At 39.9% G+C, this 27,501-nt stretch overlaps 1 protein-coding gene across 1 annotated transcript; it reads right to left on the bottom strand.

Moving 5' to 3' along the window:
* Positions 1-1,262: 1,262 nt before the first annotated feature.
* On the bottom strand, positions 1,263-27,286 carry FNTB (farnesyltransferase, CAAX box, subunit beta). The gene is made up of 12 exons (XM_014053547.2): positions 26,890-27,286; positions 20,243-20,307; positions 18,246-18,318; positions 16,090-16,181; positions 13,498-13,644; positions 11,952-12,035; positions 10,796-10,882; positions 10,531-10,660; positions 7,052-7,184; positions 5,968-6,079; positions 4,472-4,586; positions 1,263-1,759 (listed from the first exon to the last, which is right to left on the bottom strand). Exons 1-12 carry the CDS (start codon positions 27,046-27,048, stop codon positions 1,649-1,651), a joined length of 1,308 nt encoding a protein of 435 aa, XP_013909022.2. The 5' UTR covers positions 27,049-27,286; the 3' UTR covers positions 1,263-1,648.
* Positions 27,287-27,501: the final 215 nt, after the last annotated feature.

The raw sequence follows: 27,501 nt of genomic DNA, 5'->3' as shown, positions 1-27,501 counted from the left end.
AATCTTGGTTTCATCATACCAGAGAACCTTGTTCCTCACAATCAGTGTATTCTTCAGGTGCTTTTTTACAAACTCGAAGTAGGCTTTCATGTTTTGCACTGAGAGGTTTCCATCTAGCCACTCCGCTATAAAGCTCAGATCAGTGGAGGACTGCAGTAATCGTTGTCCTGGAACTCTGTCCCATCTCTATAGAGGATCTCTAGAGCTCAATCAGAGTAACCATGAAGTTCTTGGTCATCTCTCTTACTAAGGCCCTTCTCCCCCAATTGCTCAGTTTGAGCAGCAACCAACTCTTGGAAGCGTCCTGGTTGTGCCGCACTTCTTCCATTTGAGAATTATGGAGCCATTGTGTCTTAGGAACCTTCAGTGCAGCAGAAATGTTATGGTAGCCTTCCCCAGATCTGTGCCTTGCAATAATCCTGTCTGAGCTCTACAGGCATTTCCTTTGACCTCATGGCTTTTGCTCTGCTACAGGTATGCCAGCTATGAGGCCTTCTATAGAGAGGTGTGTCCCTTTCCAAATCATATCCGATCAATTTAATTTACCACATATAGATTCTAATCAAGATGTAGAAACATGTCAGCAATGATCAAGAGAAATAGGAGAAATTTCAAATGTTGTTGCAAAGGGTCTGAATATTTATGCCAATGTGATGTTTCAGTTTTTTTCTTTTTAATAAATTTACCGACATTTCTAAAATTCTGTTTTTCGTCAATATGGGGTACCAAGTGTAGATTAATGAGAAGAAAATGGATTTCAACAATTGTAGAATCAAACTGTAGCATAACAAAACTGACAAAAGTGAAGGAGGTCTGAATACTTTCTGAATGTACTGTATAGTTTTATTTATATATACTGTATATATCTTATAAAATGCATAAACATCATTGTATTATCAATCCCATCCCTGGACAAGCAATTTGCAAGGGAAATAAAATCTTGCAGAAGCATTCTTATCTCCCTTTTTTTGCTCTAGGCAAAAAGTACCAATGTTCAAGACCACACTTCCCCAGCGTGCTCCAACATGTGATGCAGAACTACGTACTCAGGATATGCATACACCATTTGGCTTGGTTTTCTTTCTCTTGATGTATCCAATAGCTGGGAAACTAATCTCCTGGCTAGAAATGTTTAGAATTCCTCAGGGAATGTAAATAGCCAAATAAAGAAACTGCCTTCCAGAGCAGGAGATCAATGTACCATCTCTGGCCAAGCCAGTATGCAGCTGATGATGAAGCTGCACCCCCACCTCACCCCCAATCCTCCCACCCCCATGATGCTTAGCATAGTGCAAATGAAACAACAGAGCTGCTTTGCCAGATGCTTACGATAGTAACATGCTGCATTGTTTCAAAAACAAAGCTGCTCCTTAATGAGAGAGCTTCCTGCCTAAGTGAGCACCCAGCATGACCAACCATACACCATCACAGAGCCAATCAGCTATTCCGTTCTTTTAAAAAACTGGTATATTTTTGGTATGGCTAGCAAAGCTCTCTCAAAAGACAGACACGCACGCACAAAGTAGAGCCCAAGGAAGTTAGCTTCATGGCTCAAGTCCCACATCATCCAAGACGATAGGCAGCAGCATTATTGCGCTGAACATCAGGACAGTACACTGCAGAGTCTCTCTAAGGGCAGCGAAAAGGCTCAGTTAGTAAAAGTCTCTTCTCTAGTAGTTGGAATTGGCTTTTTCAGGAAGTGCATCACAGCTTGCATCACTTTGCCAGGGGAGATGTTGTAGACAGGATGCGTTGGCTGCTGTTTGGGAATGAAAGAAAGGGGAAAAAAGAATTAATTTCAATTCTGCTGGCTGTTTGGTTAAAAAGAAGAACAGGAAGAAGCAGCCAAATTTGGACATTTAAATGTTACATAAGGCATTCAAGTCAGCAGATTCATTTCATTTTGCTTGATAAAAGCTTGACCACAGAGCTCCAGGGAGCCCTTGACTTACATCACAATTGAGTTCAGAACTTCTATCACTAAACGAGGGAGTCGTTAAGCGAATCCAATCCAGTTTATGATCTTTTTTTTTGTTATTGTTTTTAAGTGAATCTGATTTCCATTATTTGGCTTTGTTTGTTGGGAACCTCCTGGGAAGGTAAAAAAATGGCAATTACGTCACCCCGGGATGCTGCAAACAGGTAAATGTGAGCCAGTTATTGTCAAGCACCTAGATCATGATCCTATGACCATGGGCCACTGTAATAATAAGTACGAGGACCAACTGTAAATAGCTTTTTTCCGCACAGTTGTAACTTCGAATAATTGTTAAACAAATGGCGGTGTTCATCTCGGGTGGGGGTGGGGGTAATGAATCTGCCTACTGAGATGAGGTGAACTGGTTGCTTTCATGGTATGGAGACAATAACTTGGTCCTTAACACCAATAACACCAAGGCAGGGACGTGCAGTCAGGGGAGGCAGAGCCTCATCACTGTCATCATGAAAAGAAAAGAAAATGTAAAAGGAAACAGGCAAGAGCTGAGGTCAGGCTGAGCTAGTTGCTGCCAGAGTCACCATGGATGACTCTGCTTAGTGCTTAACTGTTTAAAAAAGCCTCTAAAAAAGTGCCCTCTACAGGAGGCGGCAGGAGAACGACATGCCTCATCTAGTCTGAGTTTTTATGATCACTCGAGCAGTGTTAACCAAAGGTTAAAAGCCGAAAAATTCCTGACGTAGATGAGGCACGTTGTTCTCCTGCCTCCTCCTGTAGAGGGTGCTTTTTAGAGGCTTTTTTAAACAGTTAAGCAGAGTCATCCACGGTGACTCTGGCAGCAACTAGCTCAGCCTGACCTCAGCTCTTGCCTTTTTCCTTTTACATTTTTTTTCTTTTCATGATGACAGGCAAGAGCAGAGTTGAAATCCTCTCTGAAACAGCTGGAAAAGGTATGTATGGGTTGGAGGGAGGGGGAGGAATTCAAATTTCATCCTTCTGGTGCAACTTTGTGTGTGTGCGCGTGTGTCCGTGCGTGCGTGTGTGTGTTTGAGAGAGGGGGGAGGGAGGGAGAGAGGGAGGAAGGAGGGGAAGGGAGAAGAAAAAGAAAAAGAAGGAAACTTATTTAACAAAGAAGAAAAAGAAATGTCGCTTTAAATTGGAACTGAGCATGCCTGGCTGTGGAATTCTGGGAGTTGAAGTCCACAAGTCTAAAAAAATTGCTGCCTCACCAGCCATAAACCTCACCGCACGTCACTGCACCAAGGAGCTTATAGTGGACTATAGCAGGAATAGATAAGACATCCAGCCCTTGCTTATCAATGGACAACGAGTGGAGCAAGTGGCCAATTGTAAGGTTCTGGGTATTATCATAAAAGAGGACCTGACCTAGGGCGCTCACATTGCTGCACTGGTCAAAAGGGCCCAGCAGAGATTATACTACCTGAGGCTTCTCAGGAAACAACTGAATGAAAAACTGCTGGTAACCTTCTACCGCTGCACCATAGAGAGGATTTTAACTTACTGCACCTGTGTATGGTTTGCCAATTGCACAATGGCAGATAGGACAGCACCTCAGAAGGTTATGTGTTTGTGTTTTATTTTTATAGTTATAATGTACACTGAAGGTGGCATTTAATTTCATTGAAGTGCAATGACAATAAAATAAAATAAACTAACTAAATCTATGTGCCAAGTTCTGAAGCCTCAGTTCTGGACCACTAAAAAATTTTCCTCAACTTTGCTCTGACCACTGAGCAATGTACTGTCAAGCTCAGTTTTATGTGACTCAATATCCTTTAGCTGTTTTCAAGCGGCTGAAGAAAAGACACATTCCTGTAGCTATGTCAACAAAGTTTGCTTGCCTATCTCTACAGAACAAAATAGTAAGATTCTGCAAACTCCCCTGCTTGCCATCTGCCATTTTTCTAAGGCTGGGGAGATCTTTCCTTCTAGTTATGTGAAGATGAAGGGAAAGAAAAATATATGCAAGATTGCAGGTGGACTTTTAATCTCAGTAAAATTAAGGTCTCTCATTTATGGAACATTAATTTCTAACCTAATGAGTAAGAGGCAGGGACTCTGTTGACACAGGAAGAGTAGTACTTTCAATCTTCTTGATGCTAGAGCCAGCTGGGACTGTGGAAGGGAAATGAGGAGGCACTTGCCCCACACAACATACTAGTATTCCTATCCTGCCTCATCCCCATTGCTGTCTAAAAGTTACCTCACAAGAGTATCATTTTACATATTGTTACCTAATGGGTTCTTATTTCGCACCAAACCATTTGTTTTCACATCACTAAGCCAGCTATCCTGGTTTGTACACATATAATACTAAACTGTGGTTTACAAGGCACATTGCGGTTTAGTACATTGCAAGAGCCTGATTTTAACCCATTTCAAGGTACCCGTTATCCGCACGTGGTTATAATGAAGAAAGCTCTGCCAGAAGGCTTGACCTATGATAAAACAAACCATAAGCCATCCTGAGCAGCTACACACATAGAAATCAATTCCGGTTTAGATGAAACTTACCAAGCGATTCTCTGGCACTCCTAGCACAACTTCATGTAAAAGATCTCCACTGCCAAAATGCTGTGCTATCGACAACCCACTCAGGCAGTAGCATGTATGGTAAAAATCTCGAGACCTGGAGGGGAATCACACATAAGGTTGAGGTAACAGAAACTGGAGTGTTTTTATGCTAGATGTGCATGCTTCTATGTAGAGTTCCTTTTTGAAATTAGCAATAGCACTTAGTTATATACCACTTCACACTGCTTTACCGCCCTCTCTTAAGTGGTTTACAGAGTCACAATATCCCCCCCCCAAAAAAACATTCTGGGTCCTCATTTTATCCACCTCAGAAGGATGGAAAGCTGAAAGGCTGAGTCAACTTTGAGCCTGGTGAGATTCAAACTGCCGAACTGCAGGCAGCAGTCAGCAAAAGTAGCCTGCAGTACTGCATTTCAACCACTGCGCCACCACGGTTCTTGAAATTAGGTTTAAAATATGTAGAAAATCAAGCCAACAGGCAAAATCTAGATTAAGACTCCAGCTGTGTACAGGCCCTTGGTCTCACCTTGAATATAGGTAATCCTTGACTTACAACCACAACTGAGCTTAACATTTCTGTTGTTAAGTGAGAAATGTGTTAAGTGAATTTTGCCCCATTTTACAACTTTTCTTGTCTCAGTTGTTAAGTGAATCACTGCAGTTGATGTTAGTAACCTAGTCGTTAAGTGAATCTGGGTTCCCAATTACTTTGCTTGTCAGAAAGGTTGCAAAAGGTGATCATGTGATCTTGGGACACAGCAACAGTCATAAATATGAACCAGTTGCCATGCATCTGAATTTTGATCACATGATCATGGGGATGTTTGAATGGTTGTACTGTGAAAAACAGTCATAAATCACTTTTTTTCAATGCCATTGTAACTTTGAATGGTCACTAAATTCTAAGTTGAGGACTACCTGTACCTCACATTCAGTCCATGGGTATCCCAAAGGCAGGCAGAAAGATCTGGAGGGTGATGATCAAATTCCATCTCCTCAGAGTCTTTAGCTTTCATTTCTCAAGTTTTGTCTGGCCACCAATGCATATAGTAATCTGGCTACATTTATTTTCACAATGGAACACAAGGCAAGGAAGGGGCTTTAAAGTTTGGTTGAGTTAAATGGGGTTGCCAGTAAGTTTGGGATGAGCTGTTTCTCTTGTCAAGTTAAAGCAGAATTATGGCAATTTAAGCTAACTTAATTAAATGGATTGCTGAATTCTGTTGCTCTTGACAAATTAGTGTGGAAATTGTATGTTTCGATGCAGATTAACCCAGATTCTCCAATTCAGATTCTGATGCTAGTTCCTCCCTAACTCTACCTCTCCAAAACACCTTCTCTGCCTATCATTTTAATGCATCTCTATTATGCAAAGGGATTTTAATTACCATCCGACCAAGATTTTTGATAATCCCAAATTTATCATTTCCAACTGCAAGGAAGATGCCTGTCAAGAATCACCCACTATTACTCACTTTCCTGGCTTATCCAAAAGACCTCCTGCAGGACATTGGCAACACAACAAGATATACTCTTGAAGAGCTTGTTGGTCAAACATCCAGTGTGTCATACTGAGAGCGGGATCACCTAAGAGAAACATCACATCAATAAATACTTAAGAAAAATTAGTTGAAAATACTTCCTGCACACTATGCTAATGGGAATATACAAAGGGAAGCTACTTGATTCAAGTGTAGTCCTATAGCATGACCTTATTGGAGAACTATATTTCCTATCTTATTGTCTAGATTTACTCTTCCCAAACCTGGACACTATCCTAGATTTTTAAGTTCAGCTCTTCAGTTTTTTCCTATCTAACATAGCTATTGCTGAGAATTTTGGGAGTCAAAGCTGTTTTGGAAGACAGGTTTGGGTAAAGCTATTCAGATGGACTCCAATATTCATCGTGCCCAGCCAGGCTTGGAACTGTAGCCCAACACAAGGAATACACCAGATTGAGAATGTCCTGACTCATAAGGGTCAGTTGTAGCAAATGTGGCTCACTTAATCATGATCAAGATGGTGCCTCCTAGGTTTTCCTATTTTACCCTACTGAACTTTTAAGGAGACTCTGCAGGCAAGAACTAAGTTTCTAGCAGTTGTTGGCAACTGCTGCTTGTCCTCTAGTCTTTCCAATTATAGGTACTCAATAGATCATCCACCAGTCGTATGCTGTGCTGCAAGACAAGTGGAGAATCCAGTTGCTAAGGAAATAATTAGATCCAAATGAGTATTGAGCAAGAGACAGGTTGGAAAAGAGACAGAACTAAAAATGTACTTTGCCTATCCTCAAACATAACATTTTTCTTGTGTTTCTAATCTTTTGCCTGTCAGCGGTCTGTTGCATTACATGCTTTCTAGCCTTATTACTAAGTTGAAAGAAGAATATTTCCCAGTTGCTACAAAAATCAGAATGCAAAAGCTAAGATTATTGTGTCTGCTTCGTCCTTGAGCTTTCATTGAACTCCAGCATACTTGTCTACTCCAAAGAGGAAATCAGTGTCAAAAAACTGTGCCCAGTGGGGAAAGCATGGCTAACATTTCGAAGTTCAGACTTACCTTTGGCATGCAAAGCTCGATGTAGGAGAGGCAGTAAACCAGCCTGCCAGAATGAGTAGCAGCCATCCACCAGCTTGTTACAACGACCCTGAAACCCTCCTTCAAAACGCATCTGACGGCTTGTAACCCAGTGCTGGCAGAGAAAGCAAAGCAATCACCACTCTTGTCCACAACAATCAGAGAAGCTGTTTCACACAATAGACTCAACTTAAGAGAGTCAGACATTTGCATGTTTTTATTTCCCCTTTAGTTTAATACAGCCTTATTACAACAATGTATCCAGGTAGCCACCCTTAGTTATAAAATTGAAAGGAAACAAAAAAAATCAGACTGCTCAATCGACATACTAAAAATAATTTTATTTAACACCATTATAACATGGTAGAGTTGCTATTCAGCAAAGTCATTGAGAAATGATGGTATAGCAAATAATCTCCACCAATAATGGATATGACTGGTTTTCCTCAGAGTGATAATGGGCAGGAACTTTCACTGTTACCATTTTTAATGCTGTGATATGTTTTGTTATTCTTTCCATTTTGTATTTTTAATAACACAATAATATTATCTATCTAGAATAATATTTAATAACTTTGGAAAGGTACTCAGAGCCTTTATGAAACTGAGTGAAGTAAAATTGGCAGTACTAAATAAATACCAAAAGTTGTATATACATTTTTTAATTGAAATGCTGACATGAAATTCACACATCATTGCTAAAGCAATCTTCTATGGTGGTATGCTGAATACAGATCCCATCATCACAGCCAGCACTCCTAGTGCTGGGCTGGGGATGATTGGATTGATCTGAAGCAATGAAATTGGGAATTTGGGTACTAAATTAGTAAAACATTTTTACTTTTATGGATTAGACAGAGATTTGAGACTTAAGAAATAATGCCAGACAGTTTATCCAGCAGACATATTTACACAACCCAGAGCCCAATTATGCAATTTTGTAATCTGACAGAAATATCCAAGTACTAGATTTGGGGAGCAGTAAAAGAGGAACATCAACTATAAAGAAGATACAAGTAGGTTAGGGTTAAACGGGAAGCCTATTAGCAATGCATTAATAATGAATTAGGCCCATCATTTATTTCTGAAACTGCAATACAGGCTTGCACTAAAGGTAAAGGTTCCCCTCGCACATATTTGATTGATTTGATTTGATTTATTGGATTTCTATGCCGCCCTATTCCCAGAGGGACTCAGGGCGGCTCACAAACCAAAATAGGAGGGGGGGAATACAAACAAGAGGAACAACGGACAAACAACTACAAACAATTTAAAAACACTCAACAACCACACAATTCGAGCGGGGGCGGGGAATCCGTCAGCCCCAGGCCTGTCGGAACAACCAGGTTTTAAGGGCTTTGCGGAAAGCCTGAAGGGTGATGAGGGTCTGAATCTCCACAGGGAGCTCATTCCAGAGGGCCGGAGCAGCCACAGAGAAGGCCCTCCTCCAGGTGGTGGCCAATCGGGCCTTGGCCAGTAGATGGAATTCGGAGGAGGCCTAATCTGTGGGATCTAATAGGTCTGTTGGAGGTAATTGGCAGCAGGCGGTCTCTCAAGTACCCAGGTCCAATACCATGAAGGGCTTTATAAGTGACGACTAGCACCTTGAAGCGTATCCGAAGACCAATAGGCAGCCAGTGCAGCTCGCGGAGGATAGGTGTGACGTGGGTGTACCGGGGTGCACCCACAATCGCTTGCGCGGCTGCATTCTGGACAAGCTGAAGTCTCCGAATGCTCTTCAAGGGCTGCCCTATATGTGCTAGTTATTCCTGACTCTAGGGGGCAGTGCTCATCTCCGTTTCAAAGCCGAAGAGCCAGCACTGTCCGAAGATGTCTCCATGGTCATGTGGCCAGCATGACTAAAAGCCAAAGGCACATGGAATGCTGTTACCTTCCCACCAAAGATGGTCCCTATTTTTCTACTTGCATTTTTTTACATGCTTTCAAACTGCTAGGTTGGCAGAAGCTGGAACAAGTAACGGGAGCTCACTCCGTTACGCAGCACTAGGGATTCAAACTGCTGAACTGCCAACTTTCTGATTGACAAGCTCAGTGTCTTAGCCACTGAGCCACCGCATATCTGCACAAGCTTGGACTATGGGCAGCCAATTAGAAAATACCAATGGAAGACTGGTTTGGATATGTTGACTGCAGTAGGCTTAGTATATGCACAAAGATGAAAAACTGAGATACCCACAATGGAGAAATGGACAGTAAAGATGGAGAAAAAAATGAAATGATGATTTATGGATTTGCCATAATTTAAAAAGAGTTGGATATAGGGGAAATATGATGTAAGTGTGCAGATTTACTTGTAACTGCTGTAAAGGAGAAATAGAGTCATTCCTTTATATATTTTTATTTCTTTCTTTCAGTTTCTTCTTTCAGTTCTCACTTTTTCAATTTTTTCTTCTTTTCCTTAATTTTAGTTTAGATTATTTTCTCCCATAGGTACTTTTTCAAGAGGCAACTGGACTTTCTGGTTTTTCTTTGAAGACATTTCGCTTCTCATCCAAGAAGCTCAGATGTGAAGAAGTTTCTTGGATGAGAAGCAAAACATCTTCAAAGAAAAAACCAGAAAGTCCAGTTGCCTCTTGAAAAAGAACCTTTTGGAGTTCTCCCAAAAAAGAAACCACAAAATAGTAAGGAAAAGAGGAGGACAGGGAAAACCCTGGGGAAAGTTACTAGAATAATAAAAGTAAATACTCTGAAGAAAAGATACAACAATCACAAAAATAGGAAAAAGAAAAAGAAGTCAGAGGAAAAGGGGAGAAGTAGGGAAAGAATTAAAACTGGAATTTTTGAGAGCCCCAGAGAAAATGGTTAAAAAGAGGAAGAAAAGAAAAAAGAGTTACATTAGTAGACTAAAGAGTGTAGTAGTAAGATTGTTATTGTGAGGTAACTAATTAAAAAATAAAGAAATGGTAGTATATTGTTAATTGAAGAAAAAAATTGAAAGAAATGCTCTCTATGCTTAAATTGAATTAGAGAATGTATGCTGTTTATAGCAAAATATACCAATGAGAAAATAAAAAAAGGAAAATTTGGTGTAACTTTGAAGGGGCAATGGAAGATATTGTTTATGTATTAAGCAAAAATAATCATAAAGATGAAAAATAATGGAAGAGAATAATTTGGCAGAAAGTAAAAATGAAACTATGATGTAAAAAGGACTATGCAAATGAGAGCATGTAAAAGAAAAGACATGGACAACTCTTTGTTCCTATGATATGTATAATTTTATTAAAAATTAAAAACCTTGAATGGGGGGGGGGAAGCACCTTTGGGACAACCGAGACCATGGATGACTAAGAATCTCCCAAGACATTTATATTACTTAGTTTTATATCTGAGAACGTTTTAATAAAAATTATGAAACTGTAATTTAGATGCATTTGATTTCTCTTCTCTTCTTTGAATAGCATGAAATAGATAAGTGAATCCAACAAATGGTTACTTACTAATAAACTTTTCAGATTCAAAACTTGTTCATTTTTGAGAATGACCAAGGCTGCCAATCCACAAAATGTGTATCCTCCATGGGCTTCCATGCCGGGGACACCACCGATACCGCCCTCCCAGTTTTGACATCTAATTCAAGATTAAAACACAAAAGCAGAGGCTGTATTCTTGTTCCAAGATAGAAAATAAGATTAGTGTTTGTTTTTCTGCTTTTCCTGCTCTGGATAACAGTCTAAGTCTGTTAAATTGCCAAGAGTTTCTTACCTTGCGATCCATTCTGCAGTTTTTTCAAAGAGAGATGGTGAAATAATGTTGGTAAGGGAAGCTACGGATGCAGCACAATAGGCACTACTGAGATTGAAATAAAAGAATATTTAAAAGCTTTAGATGGAGAAAGAATATACATGGCTCTACTGTTGTTAAATAAGAAATCCTATATTGCACTGTACTATCTTTTACTATTACACTCAGGATGCTATTGAAAAATAACATGTCTTATAAAAAGAAGAAAGCTATTAACTTTTAGTAATTCTTCCACTCTCAAAAAAGCCTACATGCAATGAAACAGCTTTGTGTAAAGGGGAGGCAAGAGATGTAAATAAAGTTGGCAACTCTCTGCCAAAAGAGGATTTACATCAGCAACACAAGGAAGGAGACAATTGCTGGCAGGTTCCCATCTGTGCTATGGGCAACCTCCCACTCTAAACTGAAAAAGTTCCCCGATTCTCAGAATAGAGAGCTGGGAGGGAAATGTGTTGAAGGGGGCATCATTAACAATTGGCTTCCTTCCTATTTCATTCCAGCTGAATGAAAAAGGCTTCTGTCAGCAAAGCAACATCAATTGGGCACATTTTTTAAAGCACAACAGAATGGAAATTATACCAAAAGCCAAATTTGGACGTTTACATTCACCCTTCAGTTAACCAACTGGTAATTTAATTTACATTTATAATTACAAAACATATTTTGTGACTATTGATATTAAGACAGAGAGACCTCTCTTATATCTTTTCCTTACAATCTCATGGAGGAGAGGGGAAGTTCCAAAGAAATTGTAGTCTTACACAAATGTGAAATCATTTATTGATTCCCCACACTGAATAGTGTAAACTTCTGTTTTAAAAGTGTCTTCTTTCATCAATTTGCTATACCAAAACAAAACCTGAGCATGTGTGCTGTTTTTCCCCACAGTCACATGGAACTCCTCTGAATTACAGTCACGGCAAGACAACCTTGTTGACCCTTATTGAGGGTGTTTCCTCAGAGCAGTGGCCAAGACCTCAATCTCTTACTTTATGTCTAGCCATGTCATTACTAACTTGTGTAGAATGTTAAATGCACTTCAGGAGAAACCTCCTAGTAATCAATAGCTCCTGATTTGCTTTTTGAGAGAGTAATACATGGAAAGTTTTCAACATACCGGACATCAACTTCACCTCCTAGGTGCATGATAAAGGAGCCATCAGGCTGCTTCAGGGAATACAGGTATTCCAGAAGCTTCTCTCTGAAAATGAAAAGAAGCTGATAAGATGAGGAACTTCGGTAATATTTATCCCAATTAGGAGAAAATCAAAGTAGCACGAATGGTTCAGAATCTCTACAACTTTTTCACTTTTTTGATGGCAACCTCCCCACAACATGCTCTTTCTGAAGAATCTTGGGCCCTCGTCATCGAAGGGAGAATTTTCATTTCTACCAAAGCACCTGGATCCTTCACAACAGCTGCCTTCTTACCACCACCATCCCATATGCTGTAATACTATATCTTTGCATATACTCTTTGTTGTATTATGTATCAAAAAAGACCAATTCTGAGCACTGAATCAGGTCAGACGTCAGATGAAACATCAGGCCAAACCAAGCCACATAACACTAAACTGACTCCTACTACTGGAATTCAAAGCAACTGGCCAGTGCAATAAGGGAGATGCTGTACCCAATCCCTGTAGTATTCCTGGAGGATGATCTTAGAACCCCGATTACATATTTAACTCCATACATATTCTCTCTCCTTACAACTTCCAGGCTAATTTATTTCAGGGCCCAACTGTGATATTAGGAATGGTTACAGGTAGTTCTCAACTTACCACCACTCATTTACTGATTGAAATTATAACAGCACATAAAAAATGACTTAGGACCATTTTTTATACTTATGACAATTACAACATACAATATAAGTCTAAGTGGTATTGCTATTGCTATCAATAGATCATTACTCCAAACTCCACTGTAGGGAGATTGTACAAACACAGTGGAAGAATCCAGTGAGGGATCAGCACCACATAAATACGGGGGTTCTGCTGTTATTATTTAGGAGAAAAGTGAATCTACTATATTAGATAGTACATCCCTGGCAATTGGTGAAAAACATTTCTGACTCTCAACTAATATAGATTAAGCAACAGAATGATAGTTAAAAAGCAGGCCAGGCTATTGAATGTGCTGCATCTGCCTGCAGTAGGGTCTACATCAGTGTTTCTCAACCTTGTCAACTTGAAGATGTCTGGACTGAGGAGAAAACGAATGCTGGCTGGGGAATTCTGGGAGTTGAAGTCCAGACATCTTCAAGTTGACAAGGTTGAGAAACACTGGTCTACACTCACATAATTCTAAACAATGTGAACAGGTACTGCTTTATGTTTGTTTCCCACTGTTCATCATAACCTATAAGTCACAAGAGCCAACTTGGGCTACGACTAGTCTAATACAAAAAAAGAGTGGGAAAGAATGTAAACAACAGTAATGAAAGCCAGAGGATGGGCTCTAGTTGCCAAACAGCATCTGTTGGCAAAGTCTGTAAGAGAAAATAGTTTCTTGCTCGCTTATCAGTTGTCATTTCCTCTGCATTAAGTGAAATAGGGAAGCTTGGGAGAATAGTAGTACCTCCCCGGAATATTTTAGACATCCTACATCATGAATGGAACTAACAATCCCTTAGATCTCCTTCTGAGCTATGATTTTACCTGTTGATAGCATTGTAGGCCTCTTCAGTGCCAATAATACAGAGAGCATTCACAGCTGCATATGTTGGAGCAAGATGTGGGTGTTGGCCTGGTCCTCCTCCAAAGCCTCCGTTTGGGCTCTGACAGTGGCTCAGGAATTGGCACACGCTACACACCAAGGAAAGGCAAAGGCAAAACTGGTCTGTAACAAGCAGCAAATGCTAAGTTTCTCAATAGTTCAGTTTTTGCTAACACTCTCTCTGGTACACCCATTTCTGAAAACAGCTATTATTCAAGACTTTTTCAGATGTCTCCCTCCTGTCATGTTATCTCCATCATAAGGTAATGGGGTATTTTTATTTTTTTTTGGTATTTTATTTGGATTTATAGGCCACCCTTTTCCCTGAGGGGACTCAGGGCGGCTTACAATCATTAGGGAGGGGGTGTAATTCAAAACAAACAATATGTGAACAAAATAAATAAAGTAATAAAAACACAACTTGCATTCAACAATGGGGGCGGGATTCAGAACGTTTATTGTAGCATAAATTTTAACATAATTCCCATGCCACCATATTCCACTGACACAGAATTTATATCTTCAATTGATTGTACCAAATCTGAAAAAACACACCACTTGGGCAATGCAGCTTATGGTTGCTTTACGGTTGCTCCGGGGGGACATTTTTGTTTTTCTTCAAACTATAAAATGTTTGCCTTCTACAGGAGGGGAAAGATCTGCAGAAAGAGGAAAGCAGGGAAAAGGAGTGCAAAATAACCATCTTGCGCTCCTACAAGAGAAGTGTATAGTGGTTGAAGAACCAAAATATCTGCTCAAGGATTGTCTCTCATCAAGATTACTTAGCTAACTGCATGATTTCCACTATGGTTTTGTTCTGGTCAGATATGATTTCTGAACTCTCTCCCTTAATTATTCAGAGTAACCTTATCACTTGCTATGATCTAATCAGGTTTCAACAACTAATACTCCTATGAATTAAACTACCTTAATTATAGTTTGTCAAAATAGACCAATTTCTCAGCTGAGTAATGAAATTAAAATGAACTATAATTTAGGATTCAGACCACACAAGTTGCAGTTATTTTAAAATGGAGAGAGATGAGGCCCAATGCTCAAGGTGACTCATCCTCATCACATTAAACCAGCTTAATTATTGTCCAAAGGCAATTCACAGCCTTGATAGGCTGCAGTAGCTGGTCAAACATGGATGATCTAGGAAGCTGAGCAGGTTAATCTTAAATTGCACCCAGTTGGGGTGTGACTTCCCCCATCTGTCAGGTTGTCTGACAGTTTTCTCCTCATAAACTGCAGAACTTTTCTCTTGTCAGAAATGTGGTATATTTGACAGTTGCTTATGGGGGGAAGTAGCATTTGTTGTGCATCTCCCCATACCTTGCAAATCTGCTCTCCCCTGAATCTTTCCTCTACATAACAGAGGTTTTGCCACCACCATTATCTAAGCCAGGGGTGTCAAAACTCAAGGCCCGGGAGCTGGATTGAGCCCATGGAATGCTTAGATCGGACCTGCGGGGCTGCCCTGTAAACAGTGAAAGACTGGCTCATAGTGCCTCTGCCCTCCTGAACTACGTTATCACTGGCAGAGAGTTGCCGGAGGCAGTTGCAGCCAAAAACGGAGCTCAGGAGTCTGTTTTCACTGGCAGAGTGCTCAGGCCTCCAAAGGCCCCTCCTGACATGACTGACATTGAGCTGGATACACTCACTCCGGCCCCCCAAAGTCAAACACAACCCTGATGTGGCCCTCAATGAAATCAAGTTTGACACCCCTGATCTAAGCCCATCACAAAAAGTACTAAAAGCTTCTACTGAAGAACAAATTATTAAAACATCATTGGAGCAAAATGAGTGAGACAATGCACTGTTGTATTTTTAAAATAATCTGGACATGTGTTGCATGGACAATGGGATGTGAACTCAGAAAATCAGCTGCTCTGCATAGCTGATGAAGATTTCAGAATATCAATGTCTATAGTCATTTTTTGCTGCAGAAATGTTAAATGCAGTGGAAAAGAGCTCCACTTCACATTACACTTACCAGTTATTTCTCTTATGTGAACTCTGAGTTTTAACTTTAATACAATTATTTACTGATAATGTACTAGTAATCTGTCTCACCTGCATCCTGCTTCTGCATGATCACTCTTGTCTTTTCCACCTGAAACCTCATCCCAATTTAAAGGCTATATCTATGTAGCTGCTCTTTTCATTTAATGAACTGAACTGAAGCTCATGAAAGCTTGTGCCTTTTAATAAAATGAGTTAATCAGAAAAGGTACCACCAGACTCTTTCCAATTTCTAATTTTAATTTAGGTAACTTTATTAAGTAGCTTATTGGAAAAAACAGAATTAAAGATGCATAGAATCCAAAACTCTGATTAAACTTTTCTTGATTTCTACAGCAGAGGTTAACTGCAGTATTTTAAAAAAAATCTTCAATGAGGACTAGAAACTTTTAAGGAAATCAATCTTCAAAATAGAAAGGGTTCCTATATTACATATTGTACATGGTGCAATTTCTGTGTAAATGCCCATAATGGTAAAGAAAAAGTACATCTGATGAAACCAAACTTACTCTGATGCTACTGAATCTGGGATTGGTTCCCCCAAGAGCTCCAGGCTATGCAGGATCCAATAGCACAGCCATGGACGGCTGGCATCCAGACACTACAAAAAGAAGAGAGCTACACCTGTTCAAATCTCACACAACAAGAAGTACTACATTTGCCTCAAACGAGGAACTATTTCGTGCAAGAGATTTATCAGAAGTACCATATTTTTCAGAGTATAAGACGCACCGAAGTATAAGACGCGCCAAGAGTTTGAAGAGGCAAATTTAAAAAAACGTTTTTGCACTCTGCAGACTACCAAAATCAGCCTGTTTTTGCAAAAAAGAGCATGAATAGCCTTTAGGAAGCATATAGAGTGCTCCGGGGGGAGGGGAGCAAAAAATAGCCCGTTTTTTGCTCATTTCTGCCCTCCCCAGCCCCCAGGAGCACTCTACAAGCCTCTTAAAGGCTCTGCACAGCCATTTTGGTGAAAGGGGCAGGGTTTCAGGAGACAAAAAATGCTGTATTCTGTGTGTAAGACACACTCAGTTTTTCAGCCTCTTTTTTGAGGGGAAAAAGGTGCATCTTATACTCTGAAAAATATGGTACTGAAAAGCAAACAGCACATCTAAGAAGCAAAAGAAATTAGCAAAGATGTTTAAAGACAAATCAGTGAAATGTTGGAAGTGTCAACAAGCAATAGGTTCTTATTATCATATGTGGTGGACATGTGCAGAAGCAAGGAAATATTGGACTAAGTTAAGAATATGGTTAAAGAAAATGTTACAAGAAGAAATAGAATTTAGACCAGAGATATTTTTACTAGATATTATCCCAGAGAAATTCAAGAAAGAGGATACTTATTGGATTATACATGTAATTACAGCAGCAAGAATTGTATTTGCCCCAAATTGGAAATTAAATAAGCTACCAAAAGATGAAGAGATAATTTAAAAAATTAGATTTTGCAGAGATGAATAGGTTGACAATGAGAATAAAGGATATAGAGGAATCGGAGCACTTCAGGACATGGGGAAGATTTTATGTTTGGCTAGAGAAAGGAAACTAGAAAAGAAAGTGGGGAGAAGACACAGAACCTAGATGATGCACTGTTAAATGGAAAAGGGGGGTAAGAAGGGGAAAACAAAAAAGAAAATATTAAATATATAAGTATATATTCAAGAGCAAGATCTAAAGGGGAGGAAACATTGTTACAATAGATTAGCGAAGGTAAGGGAATAAGAAATGATACCAAATTTTATTTGAGCTTGCGGAAATACCATCCCAAGGAAATATCTGAAAAAGACACCTACAACACTAGAAAAGAAAGGGAGAGAGGAGAGAATGAAAGGAAGATGGGGGAAAGAAGAAAGAGGTAAGGAGAGGAGGATGGAAGGGAGAGGAAGAGAAGGAGAGAGGGTAGGGGGGGAAGAGGAAGAGTAGGAGAAAGGTAAGAGAAGAAGGAAGGGGAAGGAGAGGAGGAAGGAAGTAGAGAAGGGAGAGAGAAGAGAAAGAGAAAATAAGGTGGTATCACAACAGGAGGAAGGGATGGTAAATAAAGCAACCCAAACTGTATATTATGACCTATTACATGAAATAATAAATGTATAGAAGAATGACAAATGTAAAGAACAATAATAATTATGTGAATGTATACTTAAAATGGTATGTAAGAGAACAAAAATAAAAAAATTCTATTAAGAGGCAAAAGAAATTGAACTTGGGAGCATTCCAACAGCGCAAAAAAATAATTATGATTTGTTCAGTAATAACCTCATGGTATCCTCTCTTTTTATTTATTACTATCCAGGCAAAGCAAAAACTACAAGTAACTAATCCAAGGAGCTTTTCCCTCCAAGTCTGGCACTCTACAAATGTGCTGAGACTGCAATTCACAGAATTGCTATCTCTCATGGTCTTTCTGCTTGCAACAACTTGGAATTTTAGAGAGGGTTGCTCCTCCATTGAAGGAGCTAACAGGGCCAGCCAATAGAACTCAATTTTCTTCTTCTAGCCCACCTAATATTCGAGTGTCTGAAAATTGTAAAGATAGAAGCAAAAGAAAAAAGTATAGTCCATGGCCAAATCTATTATTAGAAACCAACAAACTGCAAACATAATCAATAAGCAACACACACACACACACACACACACACATTTGGTTCAAATTGCAAAAAATTACCTCATAGGCATCAGTCAATTGCCTCAGTCCTCTCTTCAAGTAGTGGAAATGTTTCTCTTGTTGCAAAACATACCTAATGGATTGACCAAAAAATATACAGTTTAGCAAAGTTATAGAGTACCATCTGAGTGATGAACAGACTTGCTTGTCATTCAGTTAATTAAAAGGACAAAGAATAACCTGCATTTTCCATAAATAAGTGTATATATGGAATGTGATGTGTTTGTATTTATGGATGTGTTCTTTGAGCAACTACCAGGCCTCTTCACCCAAAAGGAATTCTGGCTTACCAATATACAGGTACCTTTATCTTTCCACAAACAAGCAAAATGAGCTTGGATTTAAATCAGGAATCTGGTCTTATTCTTACTGGAATAAGTCTGGCCTGAGGCTCACGGATTACACTACACAAGCTGTGACAGTTATCCATGTTTGTTAACTGTACTCTCTCTTGAAGAAGCCAAGGGATCTAATCTGAACAGCATATACTATTATACTGTTCAGTCATTAGTTAGCCATATGGCTTCTCATTATGTGCAAATGCAGTCATAATATACTTAATGCTATGTTAGAGCAAACCAAACCCATATAATGGACATTCTGGTCAGCATCCAAATGACTGCTCAGATCAAAAGCAAGCAACCATTTCAGGTTATGAGGACCAGTGCACAAATTACAAGCATAATTTTGGTGCTTTCAGAACCTTCATCATTATTTTAAATATTTTAACTTTGAAAAAGGTTTTGTAAAGAAAATCTAAATGTGATTAGTCTGCCTATAGTGGTCACAAAGTAAGATTGTAGAGAAAATAGGTGGTAGATTTATTGCTTGCCCAGCCCAACCCCTAATAAAGTCTTTTTTTTATGGAGGGAGAGCAATCTAAGGAGTCTTGTAAAGTTTGAGCATCCTGCCATAAATTAATAGTGCAATGAGGTGCATCAATAAAATAATTTGTGTCAAACTGTCAGTTGATATCTGTTGGATAAACCTGAAAGATAACAAAATAATTTCTACCTCTTGCCATTTTATTGCAATATTAATGATTAACAGTTGTTTTGATTGCTATTATTACAAAACATCTAAAATAATTACCCAGTATACAGTGTAAAAGATTTTAAAACAACTTCACTAAGAAGAGTGTTCTCCAAAATCAAGAAACATCTGGGAGAAAAACACTATTAAAATGGAAAAATCAGTCAAGTGAACATATGTGATTGAAAGAGACACATGAATGTAATAGGCAGGTCACTGAAGGGTGAATCAAAGTAATATTGTGGATCAGGCCAGGATCTTCTAGAAAACAGATTCTTACAGAGAGAAGACTTCAAATAATAATATAAAGATGAAGAAAAGTACATACATGCATAAACCCAAGATGACAAAAAAATAGTCAGTGAAGTGCTTGATTTCATAAGCTTTTTATCCTGTCTGTTTCATGCGGGAGGGATATTTTTGGCTAAGCCACAATTGTTAACTATGTAAAGTTTTAAAAAGAATAAGAAACAGAAGTAGAGAAGAGATAGAGATGAGGGTGGGAAGGCTATAGGGTGGGGTTTTCTCCCCTCCCCTCTGTTGTTTGCACTGGAAGAAAAGCTCCTATTCAGAACAGCAGACTGTCGTCCAACACAAAAACAACAAGGGTGACTTCATGATGTTTCTCTAAGATTTAATGAATGGAACGCCATACAATATTCCACAAGTGTGTATTAAAGCTGCAGGCGGTTATATATGCTTGAATATTTAGATACGTAAACATAAACCCTTCCCTATCTGCCCCCATGATTGCCCCCAATTGCATCTTCTTCCATAAGGGTCTTTGTAGGATTAAGAGATAACCTGCAGGTATAAAAATAAGTGCAGGAGATTGCTGTAAAAAGAACACATTCCTCAAAAAAGATAAAACAGCAAAATTCAAGATCCAAAGTCCTTAACAGTTTTTGGTTTTTTAAATTGTATAATGTATATAGAAGAAAAGGAACATGAATACAATAACTTACTGGGTGTCGTGATGATTTCTTTTGTAAACATCAAAAACTTCTTGAACAATATCCTCCACTTTTGTCTGCATCAAGCCAAGGGGACAAAGAAGAGTCACAGAAAACATGGAAAAAGAAAGCACTAGAATTAGCACAATGATTGTTATGTAAGGAGGTCAATCATCACATTGCAATACAATGATGTCATAGCATAACATGTCAGAAGAGTTTTAATGACTGTGAATGCACCCAGGTAGAGCCTTTTGTACCCCACTGGTGCAGAGGTTTCCATGCTGATACACTGCGCTGGTATCAACATGGCTTTCCACAATCTTAATTAATACTTCTAGGATCAAACAATTTGAGGAACCCTATGATGTATCATTTCCAGTGGAACACAATAGCAAAAAAATGCTAGCAGTAAATTCTTTAGGAGCACTAAAATGTGTCATATACCACTTATCGATATTTTACTTGAATACAATGGCAGAAAATAAAATATTAATAGAAACACTGGTAGCAGCAAGAAACATTAACTGAAAAATGCTCTCAAGTAGAACAAATGACTCTTCAAACTAATAAAAAATATGCAGTCTATTGTTGCTTTAGAAAGGGGCAAAAAAACTCAATTTTCAGGGTTTCTATTATATTATTGGTTGTTCAACAGAGCAAACTTAGAAAGAAACACTTCCATGGCAAATTAAAGTGACTCCAGAGCAGCAATTTGCCAGTTTCCTTGCCTCTACTGAACAAGGCTGTTGCTTAGTTTGCTGCCATCCCCTCAACATGGTAGCTATTTTTTTAAATTTATTTCTATTCCACCATTATTATTTTTATAAGTAATTCAAGGCAGTAAACATATCAACATACCTTCCTCCTCTTATTTTCCCTTCAGTAACCCTGCGAGTTAGGTTGGGTTGAGACAGAGTGACTGGCCCAAGGTCATGCAGCTGGCTTTCATGGCTAAGAAAGGATTTGAACTCATGGTCTCTTGCTTTCTAGCTTGGTGCCTTAACCACTAGATCGGTGATAGAGAACCTTTTTCTTATGGTGTGCCAAAACTGTGTGTGCGCTATTGCGCACGCACGCATGCCCACACCAATTCAATCCTCCCTGCCCCACCTGCGCATGCATGCGTGACCTCTCCGTGCATGCATACAAGACCCCTCCCCAGGCTCCGGAGCTTTCCTGAAGCCTGGAGAGGGAGAAAACAGCCTCCCCAGCCCCCCAGAAGCTGGAAATGGATCGTTTCTGAACTTCCAGTTCGTCTGGTTGCCCATGTTCTGACCTATGGCACTGACCGGACTGCAAATACTGGAAGGGTTGCCTGCTCCCACAGTTCCCTGTTTTTCACCTTCCCCAGCCTCAAGAGGCTTTCCTGAAGCCTGAGGATGAAGAAAACGGCCTCCCCTGGACTTCCGGAAGGCAGAACATCAGCTGATGGCTGGCCAGCAAATATGGCTCAATGTGCCTCCTGTGGCATGCATGCCATAGGTTCGCCATCATGGTACTAGACTAAACTAGCTATAGCACACATTACAATACTACACATTACCTAATCAGATGCTGGCTATTATGCTCGTGAAAAGCACTTTATGGTGATCACCAAAATTAAAATCTAGAGCCTAAAAGAGGAAATGGGATGAACAATCAAGGAGACAAGTGATTTATATTCTATTACAAGGCTCCAGAATTCTTCTAAAATTCTGTAATTCTAGTTCTCAGTGAATGGTAAAAACAAAAGACCCACCTATGAAGCTTCTATTAAAAAAATTGTTGGCCATTGAGACCTAAGCTCTCTGAGATGCATAACAAGGGATAGAAAAACAGAGCAGGGGAAACTTGATGTCAGCCCTCCAAAATAAACCAAACTTAGAAACCAAAGACACAAGAGCTACAAGTATTACTACTTTTACCATAAGATGATAGTAACAGAAACTTGCAAGTCTGAATGCATCCCATTCCTCCACCCTGCCCCCTTATCTTTGTGAGAATTTGGGAGGAACATATCTGAGACACTTTCTCAAACTACATTTCTGGCCTGGATACAGATTCCTTTTATCTGACCATTGTCTTAATTGCAGCTCTTCCTCCTGTTCCTCAAGTTGTTCCTTATTGCACTGACTGACCTGAGTATAGAAATGGTAAACGGACAGGAGAAAACATGTCATTCAAAACTTGGATGGTATATAGATAATGAAAGGCTTCACAATTAGGGGACCCAAAAGCCATAAAGGGATAGGTATATCCCAATTTTCATTGTTTAAAATAATAGCCAGTCTTGCTTTCCAAAACACAGGTTAGGCAAAAGCCAAAACCAACAAAGATATTTGTGAGAGTCTGTTGCCTGTTCAAGCAATACATATCTTCTGGGAAAGCTCAAATTGCATTCTACAGCTAGTCTTAATTGTGTCCAATTAAAGAAACAGTTCGCATTTTTGTGCAGGTTGCCTTGTAGTATTTTCTTGTCTTAATTTTTTTTAAAAATATTATCTTCTTTCATGGAATGATCTCCTGGAATGATGACAGTGATTCTACCTCAGGGATATCTCAGGTTTCTAGCACCAAATTTCAAATCCAATTGTCATTATGGCCTACGGTATAGAGAAGGGCAACAAGAGCAACTGAACTCAACTGTAGGCCGTAGAATCCAAACACACTGGATAATACAGAATTGTTTTGACAGCTGTGTGTATCCTGACTTAAACATGCTTCTCTTCAGGGATTTAAGAAAGATGTTTGGCTCTTTCAAGTTTTTCTATGAATGCAGATTATAGGGTCGAGATTATGCATCTTTTAAATGACAGAATAACTTTAAAATTGCAGAAAATACATTAACCAGACAATTTTTGCTCTCCAATCTTTTTTTTTTCATGGGGAGGGTTATCTTAAATTCATGGACTTCTGATTCCTTTGGGACAAATACAAAATAATACTAGGACTACTAACTCAGGTTTTTAACATAGTCTTAAAAAGCATGAGCCCTTTAACCTCAAATTAAACTATATATCCAGCGTACCTTTGCTCTCAGCCTGGTGCTTCTTAGGTGTATAAAAATGGCATTTCCCTGATTTGCAGTCCCAAAGAATTTGGTGGTGCTAGGATGGTGAGACCTAAGCTTACTAATCAGCACCAAAGAGCAGCCCTGTCCAGATGTTACAGGCTTTTCCTGCCCCTGCTTAATTCCACAAATAAATCAAAGCTGGTATATGCCAAGCATAAGTGCTCTACTTCAAACTCCCTTCATTGTCAAGCTTGAAAAGTCTTCAGGAACAAACTATTATAATATCACCACCAAATTAAGATTTTATTACCCGTATATACTCGAGTATAGGCCGACCCGAATATAAGCCGAGGCACCTAATTTTACCACAAAAAACTGGAAAAGTTATTGACTCGAGTATAAGCCTAGGGTGGGAAATGCAGCAACTACCGATAAATTTCAAAAATAAAAATAGATACCAATAATGCCATTGCCCATTGAATAACATATACAGCCTGCCTGTGCCCATTAAATATACAGTAGCCATTGTAAAAATTTGCTCTGCATAACAAATTATTATCACACAATACCGGTGTATTCAATTAAATACTTCACTCACCTCATGATGCTGATGTCCCGCTGTGATGATGATGTCCCGCCTCCTATGACACACGGCACAGTGATTCCTATCATTGGATCACTGTACCAGAGGAGGTGGGACATCGCTATGTGGCTGCTTGCCATAACAAGGAGGAGGTGGGACATCGTTGCAGAGTGGCAGGAGGAGGAGGAAGGGGAATCGTAAGATAGCCCTGCATTACATTAGAATGTGAGGAGGGGGGATGGTGCGGTGCACGCTGCGCGGCAAACTGACACAGAGGGAGGGGAAACTCAGGGGCGCTGGGCCATTCACGAGCGTCACCAAGCGGCATGGCCCCGCCCCTTTTTCTCCTCCATTTCGGGCAAATTTTTCACTGACTCGAGTATAAGCCGAGGCGGCTTTTTTCAGCTCAAAAAGTGGGCTGAAAAACTAGGCTTATACTTGAGTATATACAGTAACCAGAAGGTATTCTGAACATGGAATAATGTATATTTTACAAAAAAAGAGAAAAGGATATTAATGTAGGTGAAAATAAACTAGAATCATCTGCCCACTCATTCTAAATTTTTCAGTTACAATACCTTTTAAAACAATATGTATACTATGTATGCATGTCAGCAAAATTAAGTGTATTTGTATCAATGGTGATATTCAGCCAGTTTGATGAATCAGTAGTGGCGACCACCGCCCCGGCCCTTTGCCATCCTAGTTAGCCACATTTTCTAAGCTGTGTGCATGCGTGCAAACCACGCGCACGAGCAAAGCGCATGCACGGAAGACTGTATGTGTGAGGTCACATTTTCGATGTGCAGTGAACCAGTGGTAAAATTATGGGAAACCCACCTCTGATTTGTTTGCGAAACACTTCTTTCCCAGGATTATATTTCAAATATCTAATGAGATAGTCTGTGACCTATTAAAACTTGTGATAATAAAGAGGTTCATTTGTAAGGTTTCACAAGACACTGTTGTTTAAGATGCTTTATTTATTTTCTGGAAAAGACTAATCCAGAATGACAGCTATGCTTGTCTGTTACAACAAGTGCACAAAGAATCTTGTAACATCAATAGACTTATTGTGTTATAAAAGCTTTTGTGGGCTACAAAATATAATTTGGCTATAAAAGTACAGTATACAACACAATAAATCTTCTATGCTTAAAACACACTGAGAGGATTCTTTTTGCACTGATTTATTGATGTAACTGCTATAAAGCAGTTATGTTATCTTTAAGAAAAGGCAAGCAACAGAGAACCCTAACATGGTAATAACTTTTAAAAGGATGTAACTCTTAGGAGTATCTTCTACTCTTGGAAAAAAGAATTACAGATGCAGATTAAATTTTGCCCATTACTTAAACAAACATATACAAAACATATGATTGAGTTCTTGCAATTTGAAAATCTAGAATAATTATAGAGCTAATAACTTACTGAACTCCAAAATTCATGATATTGTCTTCCTCTCAATGACATCTGATTGTCAGGTGCAATAAGTATGCTGAACTTTCACACTATGAATCTATTTCCTTTTAATCAATTACTACCTTTCCAATCCATTCACTCCAACTTAAAACTCTTAAGGCTGTGATGGTGAACCTATGGCATGTGTGCCATAGGTGGCATGCAGAGCCCTCTCGACGGGCACGCAAGCCGTCGCCCCAGCTTGACTCCACCGCACAGCCAGATGCACATCCCAATGTCCAGCTGGTTTTCGGGTCTCTGTTGAACATGCATGGGGAGCATGCGGGAGACATGTGCACATGCGGAGGGCACACAAGGGGAGTCACGCGTGCATGCGCAGGGAGTGGGGGAGTGCAGGGGGTCATGCAAGCACAGGGGACCGTGGGGGTTGCACATGCATGTGCGGGGTGGGCACATATGGAGGGGTTGCGCACATATGTGCAGGGTCGTGCCAGGTTGTTGCACACACATTGCATTACGGTGTGTGCACGCATGCTGTTGTGGGTGCACATGCGCACTGTCGCACACGCACACTTCTGGCACGCGACTACAAAAAGGTTAGCCATCCCTGCTCTAAGGTATATTTCAACACATACACCAAGTAAAAAGAATGCCTTTGTATTAGCTACTATAGTCAAAATGTCACCCCTACAACCCTTATTAGCTTTAGCCATTGTTCAAAACTTATCTTCCTTGAATGTCCCCCAAAAGTTTCTAGCTAGGAATACAGAGAAAGATTGTTTCTGTTTAACTCTGGTATCAAATATCTTAAACTAAATTCATAGAAGTACTGTCAGCCATTCAGACCTATCACTTATCATGGGATCGATTGGAAAGACAGAAAGTGCAACAGTAGTTAGGTACTGGTAGAAATAGCTGCTTAACAAATAAGATGTTTTATAACCTGATGTGTAAAATTACATACTTTTCCTTCTTCTATCAAAATTGTTTTCTTTTGACTATTAAGAAATAGTTTGTGAAACTTATCGAAGACGTTAGTATTTAAACTCCAGGGATTTCCAAGCTTTGCAAATGTTCCTCTAGATTTAAAATGTCCCGTCTGTCTGTGTGTGTGAATTTACAACATTCAAGCGTTAACCATTTAACTCCACCAAAATGTTTTCTGCAGTTTCTCAGCAAAGCAGTTCTCTCCTTTTATAAACTGATTTTCTAGGGAAGACGACAAGGAATTCAAATACAGGGGGATGTATTCACACAACACATTAACTGGTTTACTGAATTAACTGGGTTTTCAGAATCCACTGGACCATAACCACTATAGGCAAATTCGCAACATGATGAACCATAAATCAGCCCGCTACGTTTCAAGTGTCTGGTACGGCCCAGTTCCTCCCCAGGCAAGCACAGTCGGAGAAAACATTGGATATGGCACGCGGCATGAACTTCCCCGTGCAAGAGGCTACCAGCAATGAACTCGCACGCTCAACGGAGGGTAAAATCCATTCACGCGCCCCATAGCCCGGATAGTTCCGAGACGCCGCGAGGAACGCGCCCCGCGGCACGCTCATCCAGCCCGCGGGTTCCCTGAAGCCGCGCCACAATGCACCCTGGGAGCTGTAGTCTCACTGCAAGAGAAGCGGGGGCGGTGTCCAGTCCCACCTGCTCCGCCGAAGTGAGGGTCCGAACTCCGTCGTCGTCCAGCCGCTCCCGATATGCGTCGCCGCTCCCACCACACTGATGGCGTCTTCTCTCTGTGCCGCCGTCATGGGTGGAAGCTACTGCTATCTCTGCCTCTGCTTCTGCCTCCGCCGCCGCCATGCTCTTAGAAAAGGGCTCAATCCGCACGAACAATTCCGGCTACCCGAATCCGACCGAGAGGCAATGGGCTTAAAATTCAGCTACGGCAGCTCGGAGAGGACAATGGTCTCAACGCGCAGCTATGGTTTAGTTTTGCTGACCTTGCTTTCAGGCGCTTGTGAATTAGCTGTGTGGCTCGCTATCGACCTCACGTGGTGTGTCGTTTGATCTCTCCGTTCATGTGGGGACCAAATATTAAGCTAGACATAATAAACCAGTGTTTTTCAACCTTTTTTGTGCAAAGGCACATTTTTTTCATGAAAAAAATCACGAGGCACATCACCATTAGAAAATGTTAAAAATTTTTAACTCTGTGCCTATATTGACTATATATAAAGTAATTCTCCCACGGCACACCTTACACTATGTCACGGCACACTAGTGTGCCGTGACACAGTGGTTGAAAAACACTGT

This window comes from Thamnophis sirtalis, unplaced genomic scaffold, assembly GCF_051295495.1.
Source record: "Thamnophis sirtalis isolate CommonGarterSnake01/CBP01778 unplaced genomic scaffold, rThaSir2_p1.2 scaffold_1, whole genome shotgun sequence".
Taxonomy (NCBI): domain Eukaryota; kingdom Metazoa; phylum Chordata; class Lepidosauria; order Squamata; family Natricidae; genus Thamnophis; species Thamnophis sirtalis.
Note: the sequence above shows the minus strand (reverse complement) of the source record. Positions and strands in the feature narration are given on the sequence as shown.